Consider the following 11,751-nt stretch of genomic DNA (forward strand, 5'->3'; position numbering starts at 1 on the left):
CTAAAGCAGGTTAACAATAGTACTACTTGAATAAAAGTAACCTAAATTCAGCCAAATACTTGAATGCTGGATCCTCTGTTACTTGCATTTGAAGCTCTGTTTGGACAATATATTAACATATATTAACAAATTTCTGCTTTCCTTATTCAACTAATGCACATAATTTCATCATACAGATATAACACTCCTTTAGTGCAGCATATCACACATTCTCTTTACCCAGATAAACTGTATACAATTGTTAGATCTATTAATAAATTAGTAAGTCCATTAGCTATATGACCACTGGACTCAAAGCCTTATTTTTAAATTAACAAAAGTAAATTGGGCAAAATCCTATTAGTAAATGAATACATCATTGTAAAAACAAGCCTAAAATAGCTCAATTGACATTAACTGCCTGCAGTTTTATCCAAGAAAATTTGGCAAAGTTGACAAATTGTTTTGGATCTGACAATCCAACAGACAATAATAATACCATGAAAAATCCTTGTAGATCAAAACAGGATAAGTAATGATTTAATAGTTTTTCTAACATGAATCTCATTTACTCAAAACTGTTCTAATTATAATGTAATACCTACAGATTGTTATTCTATTCCCAGAAACTTTTCTTATAAAGTTTAGTTAAATTGATTTGTAATGAAATGTAGAGATTTAAGAAGAAATGCCATTTTAAAAGGTCATACAGCACGGCCAACAGACAGCTTGAAACTAAAGTCTCAGCAGAAGAACAATACAGCTCTTCTGCCCCTTTTAACTAAAATGGCATTTTCTGATATAAGATAATATGTCTAATTCCCCTTTGACACTACATCTTACTGAGCATTCTGTAGCAGTAAGGAAGAACAAGCTTGAAATAATACGTTGATAGTAATCTAAAAGCTTTCATTTAAGAATAATGTATTTGTAAAAAGGACAAGAAATATGGTTAAGTTGTAAAGCAGATTAAATTCTAGGTCGTTGTCAATGATACACCAACTATGTGTAAACATGAAACTCTAAAAAAAACCAGAAAACTACTTTTACAGTTGTCAAGAATATGATTACCAGAAGCTATCAAGAATAGCCATCAAGAATATTTCTGAAGCCTTGTTTCAGAGTTATGATAAGTTATATTGATGTTTTCCAGTATCTAGAAGAAAAATGTACTTTCTCTAAGCACCACCAGTGTTTCCTCCAATCTATTTTTATGAAAAAGGAAAAAGGCAGTATCATTCTTTGTACTTTTTTTTTTCAGGGAAAAATGGATAAGCAATATCCAAACATGAAAAATAAAAAGAAATACAAATCATTTTATAAAGCATTTTCTAAAAACTATCTATTTGATATTTCAATATGGTCAAAAGGGGAGAGGTACTGAGAAGAAAAAAATATGTATCATGTAGTAAACTGAAGGATTCTATTCTACTAAATAACTAGATCCAGAAAGTCTTAGAAATGTGTAGAATAGAACAATGTTGTGGCTTCTGAAATGAGTACTGTTTCTTGTTTCCCAGCCTATCTGTATTTACATAGACAGAAACAGAAAATTGTAGATATTGAAATACGTAGATTCTTCAACTTTTCCCACGTGAAAACAGACATATTGATATTTTTATGCATAATTTAGCCCACTTTCATACTTTCCTTCAAAACTTTTAGCAAACAATATTATCTGCACAATACTAGTCAAAGCACTTATCATCTGCTTGTAACAGAATGCTCAAACCATCTGTTGGCTATTTTTTTTTTCAGCTGATGTTTTCACATGCTAACACGAAAACCAAAACAAACCGGAGTAAAAATCCTGAAGTGTATTTGAGCTTTCCCTACATCACAGCAATCACAGGAGGCTCTATGTAGAATACTGGGACAGGCTTGGAAAAAAAACAAGACCCTGAAGAGTGAAGATACTTGACTTCATGTATGCCTGGCCATCCTCTCTTGTAATATAACAATTACTTTGCAAACAATACTACTAGTAGAACTAAATAATTCACACTTGTGATTAAATAATCTTGTTATTTTTCAGTTTTCTGTAGCTTAAAATTTTCCTTTAATATTTTCAAAATGTTCCTCTTAATGCACACGGGTATCAAATTCAGTGGCAGAGGAAAGAGTTAAGAAGCATCTATATCAGTACTTAATCACTGAGATTTGGAAGGCAATCCTCCGATGAATTCCTCTTTCTGGAGGAAGACTTTTAGAAGGCTACACAAACTCTTCCTTCCCTTTCCCTACCTTTTTTTCCTACACAATTCCCAATCACCTCTACAAACAATACAGCAGTGTCCTTGATTAGATCTTTAGTTCTGCAAGTTACTGTCTCCATGCTCTGTACTCTCTTATTAAAAGAGCATTAAGAGCCTTGCACATAGAAAGATGATAATACATTTTTAATCCCCACACAAAATGTTTGCATTTTTAACAACTATCTGCATTTGGAGCAAACCTTTCCATAGAAAGATACAGGCTGATTTTTCATGAAAGATTACTTGAAATACTTCCTGCTTCAAAGCAAAAGGCCTGTCATGGTTAGACACATCATGTTTGGCAGATGTTTGTCTAGTCTATTCTTCTAAGCACTTATATTTAACAGTTCACAGGGCTCCCAGGAAATCTGGTCCAGTGCTTCACTATCTATAGATTCTGTTACCTGCTGATTGTCGGATTGTAAGACTTCTCCTATACTCCCCTCACACGAGGAGTAGATCAATACTTTTCATCAAATGAAAAAGAAAAATATGCTTCCTATAGCAATTTTTTGGTTTACCACGTTTTTTAAAACTTTAGGCTTTTTCCTGGAGTTTCTCCAAAGACTATCCTTGACTACATAAAGGGGTTAAAACTCTTCCAAATGAACTTGTTTCACGGGCTATGTATCTGTCTGTATACTGCTATGATTATTCTTTTTAAGCTACAGCATGGTATTGTTTACTCATATTTTACTTGTTCTTCACTAACTGCAAATCTTTTGCAGAACTGCTCTCTACTCATTTGACCCCACTGCATATTTTTCCTGATTATTCTTTTGGCAGAATGCTAAGTTGAACAGTTCTATATTCATTTTTTAGAAGCTGTCTCTTTTTTTCAGGATTATTTTATATTCTAATTCTGCACTGTAACACACTGACAAATCTTCTAAGAATTTTTCCATTTTTCATTATTTAGTCATTAGTGACTGTAATTAAAGTACTTGGCCCAGAGAAAAATCTGAAGAATTCGAACTGATATATCCTACTATTTTGACACAAAAGCAACTATTGTTTCTATTTCTGCATGTGAAAAAGGCTTTCCACTTCCATCCCTTTTATAGCAGTTTTGATAAATTCCATTTCCACTGTAAATGAAGCATTCACTTTCATCTATGTGTCAATCATCCCAAGTAATATATTTTTCAACAAAATCCATCAATCTTTTAAAACAAAATAACAAGAGTTAAGATATGCAAAACTCAAATGGAGAGGCTTAACTGTAAGCAAATACACTGATAACAATTGTTTAATGAAACTTTTTCAGTTAAAAAATCTTCTGAAACGGTGCAGTAGTTTTACATCCTATGTCCGTCAATAGAATACTAAAAAATGTATTTCAATCAAAATATTAAAGACTGTTCACTCCACTTTCTTCTCTCTTTCTTGTTATAAATCCTATTTTGAGTTTGTAAAACCATTAGTAATTTTTTACTATTATTTCTTTTGAGGTATTTCTGTTCTGCGTTTCAGATCATTGGTATAAAAACCAGGCTATCACTGGAAGTTTATTAATTATAAAGATTAAGACGAAAGAATGGACTAATAAACAAAAATTCAAATAAGTAAATAGAGTGGGCATGGAAGATATCCTTGATGCATATTACTATATTATGTGATAGATCTTTCTTGTAAGAGGAACCTTTGGGTCATTTACAAATGATTCAATTCAGCTGCATGCTTAGAAACTTAACAGTATATGTGAAGATGAATAATGAATGAATGTACACTAAAATCCCTACTGTTTCCAGTTTAAAAGCAGAAAAATAAGCCATTTGAAAAAAAGTGGTGAACCAGATCAATATGAAAACACAGTATAGTGATACAGCTAGCCTGCCTACAAGATAAAAATAACTTCTACTTACACTGGCAGACAGAAATTTATGAACAGAAAGCTGCAAATCTGATGTTATTTTTGCATATTCAGATGCACTTCTGCATATTTTCTCCACATTTACGACACCTGCCAAAGAAACTCAGTAGAACTTGTATGCGCTGAAACTTCTAACCCTAACTTCTACAGTAACTTCTTCATCACTAAACTGTAAGACATTCTAGGAGACAGCTTCAACAAAAACAAACACAATAAACATATATATTATGTATGTGTCCTGTATTTCTTCTCCTTACGTATTTCTGCACCCTATTTACAAAGCTGAAGAATACCAACTAGGATTATAAGAACAATTCAGCCCTAAGACTTTATACAGAAAAGATCATTTGTTTGGTTATACCTGTTCAGAATGAAGGTTACCCTCTATTTGTGTTTTGGCCTCTTCGAGCATTGCACAAAGCTCCACTTATAATAGCAGCAAAAAAAAAAAAGATACCGCGGGCAAAAAACAAAGCTGCATTTCCCATGTGGTTAGAGTGGGAAGGAGGATGAAAATAGATGATAAATCCAAGCATTACAACAGGTAGATGATTTCAGTCTTGCAATACATAGTAAACAGAAAGGTTCACTGATGTAGTGGGAAAAAAAAAAAAAGAATGTCAAATCATGCATTCCATGTAGTGAAGCCAGTGACTATTAGGCAGTAAGAAAGTGCCATAATTGACAGTCAGTTCAGTGTGATAAAGATTACAGTTTTAGATGAGGAAACCATTCTGAAAGGGACTTTTGAAAAAGAAATTTCTGTCTTTCAAACTCATTTTTAGATAATAGCAAGTAATGAAACAATGCCAAAGAATGAAAGAGAAAATGCCTTATTTCCAATGAGATCCAATAGCAAATGTTTCATTTCTAGTATTCATTTTAATTTAGTAAGCTGGAACAAATGATTCCAAATTGAATTCCAATACATTCAGCGTTGTACTAAATCTTAATTCTTCCCCCTAAAGTGTATTTTGATTTTTTTCTGACATTTAAATACTCATGTTCATGCTTTATTTTCTATTTCTTTTCAACAGTTCAAGTTAAGAAATTCTGCTTCAAGTAAAATATATATTAAACCCATGAACTTACATTTTCTGATTTATCTAAGAGCTGAACATGAGCAGATCAGAATTTACCCCTATGGCTTAACTTTTACCTTAAAGCCCACAGACATATCAGTCCAGCTGGGGCAAGTAGAATGAATAAAATTCCACATGAAGTAGCAAAAATTGAAATGTAAAGATGAGATATGTCTAGGTAAGTGAAAAGACTGTGGATTCTAATTGCTAAAGATGGTATACAAGACAGCCAATACGTAAGTAAGAGTAGGGAAATTAACTTGCTAGGAAATTCTGTGAAAAGATTATAGTAAAATTTTTAGAAAAAAGTTTTCACCTGAGAAATGCAAATTTAAAAGGGAAGAGCTATCTCCTAAGCCATCTGCAACAATGCATAATATAATGTGTGAAAGGGATAAAAAGTAGGTTTTAGAAAGAAAAGATCAGGTGCTAAGAGTATATAACCTATATGCAGCAGCCCCATCCGCATGAATTTAACAGAGATTTCAATGATTTTTTCCATGTATGTTATTTAAGTGAATTTCACTGCTCCCAAAAATAGCATTGAAAAAAAACCTATAACTCACTTATTAATAACCATAAATGAATGTAAAAAGTATGTGTACATGCATATATATGCATATATGTATACATACACTTTTTAGTTACATATTGTGACTTAAATAGAAAAATGTAGATAATGCAGATTTAGATGTCGACGTGCACACACGCATGTCACATTTTAGTAACAAAAACAGTTCTTATCAGCCACAAGAGTTTATGAATGCTTAACTATAAGAATTCAAGATCAATTACCTTTTCCAGAGATAGCTACTCTTCTCCATACTTACTTTCTCATTTAACACAGAGAATAAACAGCATTTTCTTTTCTTAGTGATGTATGAGGAGTACCTTCTGTCCTTTGGTTGGTTCAGTTTAGAGAAGAGGAGGCTGAGGGAAGACCTCATGGTGGTCTACAGTTTCCTCAGAGATGTGAAGGCACTTATCACTGGTCTCTGACCCATTAGATATAGCAAAAGATACCATCAACATGGCAGCAGCTCAGGAAAGAAGTCAGAAGAACAGGGCAAAAGTGGGTGCTGGCAAAAGAACACAGGAGTGTTAGACAAGATATTAGGAAGAAATTCTTTACTGTGACAGTGGTGAAGACACCAGAACAGGTTGTGCAGTAAGACTGTGAATGCCCCCTCCCTGGAAGCATTTGAGGCCAGGACCTGTAATAGAGAGAGGTATCCCTGCCTATGGCAGAGGGGTTGGAACTAGATGATGTTAAAGGTCCCTTTCCAGTGGAAGTGGAAATTCTGTAAGAACTCCATTAGAACTGATGAAGGAGCTGGAGGAAACTCTGAAGTATTCTGAAATTCAAAGAGCAGGAAAAAGTGACAGAAAATGTCTGAACAGTTTTTAAGGACTTGATTTGTGTAAGCATCTAGGACAAAATGTAAGAAAGATGGACAGTTCTGTGGCAGAGTAAATCATAAGAGAAGTCAGGAAAACCAAGTGAGACTGCCTGCATGAAGAGCCCAGGATTTAAATCAGACATGAAAGGTTTAGACTGTGCAAAGGAGAGCATGAGATAAGATCCAGAAGAACAAATAATTAGGACAAAAAGAGTTTTTAGAGGATGAAATCAGTGGAACTAAGTTTGGGAACAACAAGAAAAGAGTTTAAGTGTGTGCTCGCCACAAGGATCTCAAATGAAGAAGATTCCAAAAACTACTATCCCTACTATATCCTACTATCCCTGCCATAACCCCAAATCTTTTGCATAGACCATACAAAACCACCAGTGTAATTTATCCACACAGCTAAGAACTTCCTTCTGTTACTAGTTACTCTACCAAATCAAGTAACAGTGAATCCTGAAGGTTCAGTCTTGCATCCTAGGGAGGACAAAATAAAAACACATGACCTCTCTTCCATTTCCAGTTCTTTCTAAAACCAAACCAACAAATAAAACTGCTAGAAAAAAAAATAAAAATAAAAAATTAGAAACTCTTCAGGTAAGCAAAGCTAAAGACTACAAATTGTGAAATTCCATAACTGGAACAATACTGAGGGATCATGAGTAGTTGTGTTATCAAAGTAAAGGTTTGGATAGTTTAAAGCAAGTAAAGCATTCTACCATTCAATGAGCAAGAAAGAATAAAATACTGACTGCTTATTAAGAGAGCACTATTCATCTTGTGGGTTGCTTAATAGGTCACATGAAGAAAGCTAACATGATCATGCAAAAACTCCATTATAAACACACAGGAACTGATGGCTACGTAGGAAATCTCAGCACTGGTATTTTTCAAGCTTTTCTGAATTGATTTTAAATCTTAATTGCAAATCCAGTGTATAGATTATTTTTCTTGACAGCTTTTTCTTATATAATTATGATCAAAATAGAATCTATGCTAAGATATCTTCTGCTTGTCATTTTAAAATTTGACATGCAAGCTGTAGAACAAATTTATATGTAAACTTTTGAGCAGTTTCAAAACAACCAGTGTCTTATAACTGCTCAGTGTAAAATGTTTTTTTTTTTTACAAATATAATATGGAATGTAGAAATATTTTATATCATGGATAATTATATAAAGTCTTCCTAAGGCCAGTGGGACTATGCACATAACCTTATTCACACATGTAAAACATCTGCATGACTAATCCAATAGGATGTTCTTCAGAAGCGTAACAAACCAAATTAATAAAATAGAACTCAACCTTGCTGTCCTTTGACAAAAATTCTGTAATATTTCCCAGAATATTAAAAGTAAGATAACTATTTAACTTAGATGTGAAAACAGTGTAGCTACAAATCCTCAGCAGAGGAGTTCTCTATATACATCTCATTGGAAGACAGACTATCAGAACAGAATTTGGTTAACAAGCAGAAAGAAACATCCAGAAAAAAAGTTTGGGTATACAAGGAAGAGGCAGAAGAGAAAACAGGGAAGGAAAAAAAAAAAAAGCAGCAACAAATATATAGCAGCAACAAATATATTAATACCAAGCATAAAATCGAAACTTCCTTGTTGACCTGCTTCCCACATTACATACTGCCAATGCTGAACTCATGAAGGTCTCCCACTCATTACATTTGAAATATTGTGGGTATGTTCCATGTTGAATTCTCACTGTTTTCACCAAATAAAAATGTTGTTTTCCCAATAGTTTTAATGTTTTTAAATAGATGTAAAATACGTAGTGATAGGACCGGGGGGAACAGTCTGAAACTAAAAGGGGAAAATCAGATTAGATATTAGGAGGAAATTTTTTACTCGGATGGTGATGAGGCACTGGAACAGGTTGCTCAGCAAAGCTGTGGGTATCCCATCCCTGGAGGGATTCAAAGCCAGGCTGAATGAAGCCCTGGGTGGCCTGATTTGGTGAGTGGCAGCCTTGTCCATGTGAGTGAGGTAGGGCTAGATGATCTTTAATGTCCCTTCCAACCCAAGCCATTCTATGATTCTGTAATTCTGCAGTTCTACAGTTTAATGATTCTGTGCTCAGGAGAAAATGCTAAGGGGAGCAATGAGCTAACAGTTTTATACTCACTGTACCAAAAAAATGCAGTTGTTAGCCTGAAGGCTTGCTGAGAGTTAAGACTGTATGGCTGTTTACATACCTAGTAGCATCTATCATCCAGGACTGAAGTGCAGTTAAATATAAATATATACAACTATATATCTCTTTAATAAAGTAGAAAAGTTGGCGTCATTTACAGTAAGATAATTTCTACCAAGAGCAGATATTGAGGCATAGGAGGATTTTTGGACCATGGAATCAGGCACCAGGCAGTCAAGAACACCACCAACATATCTACAGTATTTGATCTCTTTTCAGATCATTCAAAATTGATATGGTTCAACTAAAAGATGTGGGACGGAAAAACAAAAATGAATTCTCGGACCGTAAAATATCTTAAACATTTTCATATTTCAAAATGACATTTTCATTAACAATACAATCATTATTTTGAATTTCAACAAACTTTAGCATATGACTTCAGAAAGTCTATTATGTATTGGTGACTAGATGTGCTGTTTCACTAGCCTTAAATAAAAACCATGGAAGAAATTGTCTATAAAAACCAAACGGAGTAAATCAAGTATTACAGAGCACTTATATGGTGTGATGATTTCTTGGTGACAAGTGGATGGTTAGATTGGATAATCTTGGGATTCTTTTCCAACCTTGATGATTCTATGAGGAAATTCATTCTAGAAGGTTAATCCTTATGGACAAATTCAGTGGTGCCATCAAACTGTAAGCATCTGCCAGTATGTAGGTCTCTGGAGAAACTCAGTGATGCACAAAATACACAACCTATATAATGGCATTGTATTTCTGGCAGTTCTTAACATATACTGTTCAGAAAACTTGGAAAGTGAACCTTTTATCATATCTCTCTTTATAGTTTATCTTAATAATATTTTCTATCAAATCTTACAAGCATCTAATGATTCTTGAGTTCCAACCTCAGCCATTCTACAATTCTGTGATTCTTTCAATGTTTACAAAAATCAGAGCATCAGTGATCTTTTACCTAATAACATATACCATCATTCAACAGCTGTTCCACATTTGTTCAAACAACACAGTTACTATGAAGAGAACTCCACTGATAACACTGATTCAGAGTCTAAAGCTTTAGAATATATTCCCCACTTCTCTAATTTGCTCTATGAGAAAAAGAAGCTGAAATCTGATGTACACGTACAGACACATCGATCAATAAAATGCACAGTTGTCTATCTAATAAAGTATTTGATGTTTCACTTTCAATAACAACGTAAGTTATGGCATAAAAATGCTTGATGTCTCTTTTCTATTTAGAACCAGGGCTGTATGTTTATTTCCCACAGAAAAAAAGTAGTAAATGACAAGGGAGCTAGCAATAAAATTGCCTTAACCATCGTGAGGTTGAGCAGTCAGAATTAAGCCAACAAAGAGCTTCCTCGTGAATTATTATGACAGTACTTCTGGAGGCTCTGTCTAAGCTACATTTCCCTCTCCAAATAACTTCAATTTCTGCTTGTGCTGGGGAGTGGGACTGAGAAGGAAAGAAAGGGTTCAACACTGAAAGACATTCCACTTGAAACTAGTAGAACCTGCCTACGACTTTCTGGTTCTTACATCTTCCCAGGTTGTCACTCAGTTCATGACTCTGGAACTCTTACTTTTCTCTAACACCATTTAGAGGCAGAGTTCCCCGAGTGGAGACGTCTCTTCTTCAGCGTTCACCTGACACCTCAGCGCGCAGAACATCACCGCCTCAAACCCACATTTTCCATGAACTTCTCCGAAAGTTGCGTGGCGAGAGCCGGCGACGCAGCAAGCCACGCTCACCCGGGACCCCAGGGCCGCGGCGTCTGAAACAGATCAGCCCCGCTCCCGGCCCCAGCAAACTTTCCTCCGCGCTCCCCTCTCCCGTAGCTCCTCCCATCCGCGCGGCGGGGCACGGCCTCCCGCTGCCCCCTCAGGGCGAGCCGGCGCGCTGCCCTACCTGTGTTCGCCTCCGTCACCTGTTGCGTGGCCCCCTTCATCCGCGCAGCCCCTGGCCGCGTCCTTATGCTCCGGCGGCGCCAGGGGCTTCTCGGGCTCCCGGGCGACCTCCATCCCGCCGGGCGCCGTCTCCTCCTCTTCTTCCTCCAGGGACTCCACGTAGAAGACGGTGCGGGGCGGCGGGGGCCCCGGGCCGTGCCCCCCGCGGGGCCGGCCGCCGGCTGGCAGCAGCGTCCCGTTGGGCGGGCTGGCGGTTGTGGCCGCCGAGGAGGAGGCGGAGGAGGATTTCTTCCAGAAGGCGCCGTTGCCTCTCTCCTGGCTCTTCAGCAGGCGGCTCTGGCTGGGCCCCCAGTGCTCGAAGCCGCTGTCAGAAGGCAGGCAGCCCATCCCCGCCGGGCCGCCCGCCGGCGTGGGGTGGCTGAACAGTTTCCAGCGGAGGCGAAGGATGTGCTTCACGTCGAAGTCTTTCCTGCCGGAGCCGGACATGGTGCGGCGGCGAGCGGAGATGAGGACTCACGGCGGCCGGGCAGGGCGGGCAGAGCTGCAGGGCGAGGGCTGGCAGTCGCCGGCGGGAGGGAGATGCGCGCACACAGCAGTGCGGAGAGAGAGAGAGGGAGGATGGTGGGATGGATGAATGGATGGAGCGATGCACGGAACCGAGAGACACCCAGCACGGGGAAGGGAGAGGAAGAGATGCCCAGAGCTGACGAGAACTGCACGGTGATCAGTGGAAAGGGGAGGAGAGAGAGAGAGGCAGAAATGAGAGACACCTCTCAGGGGAGACGGGCACTTGGCGAGAGAAGAGCGGGAGAGAGAGGATGCGAAGAAGCGGTAATTTGATGTACAGAGGGGAGAGCTGAGCCGGTGTCCGGAGAGGACCGGCAGCCACAGCCACAGCGGGAGGCAGGAGCTGGCTCTGCCTCCTAGAGCTCCGTGCCCGAGCGTTGCTGGAGGAGGACAAGTCACCTGGAAGCCTCTCTTCTCCACCTCCCGCCTTCCCATGCCATTTCTCAGGGGAGTCCCATGCCTGCAGTTATCTGGGATAGCAAAGCCGGAGAGCTGGCCC

The 11,751-nt window shown here is 37.9% G+C and overlaps 1 protein-coding gene across 2 annotated transcripts in view; it reads right to left on the minus strand.

Annotated features, from left to right (window-relative positions):
• KLHL1 (kelch like family member 1) overlaps positions 1-11,348 on the minus strand; it is a 178,307-nt gene extending 166,959 nt beyond the window's left edge. For both annotated transcript variants that reach the window (XM_065744026.1, XM_065744025.1), the window contains exon 1: positions 10,687-11,348. In XM_065744026.1, the coding sequence (XP_065600098.1) occupies positions 10,687-11,171 (485 nt within the window). In that variant the 5' untranslated portion in view covers positions 11,172-11,348. The remainder of the gene's footprint in view (positions 1-10,686) is intronic.
• Positions 11,349-11,751: the final 403 nt, after the last annotated feature.

Source organism: Cyrtonyx montezumae, unplaced genomic scaffold (genome assembly GCF_038088225.1).
Source record: "Cyrtonyx montezumae isolate F1298 unplaced genomic scaffold, pur_monq_1.0 scaffold_3, whole genome shotgun sequence".
NCBI lineage: Eukaryota > Metazoa > Chordata > Aves > Galliformes > Odontophoridae > Cyrtonyx > Cyrtonyx montezumae.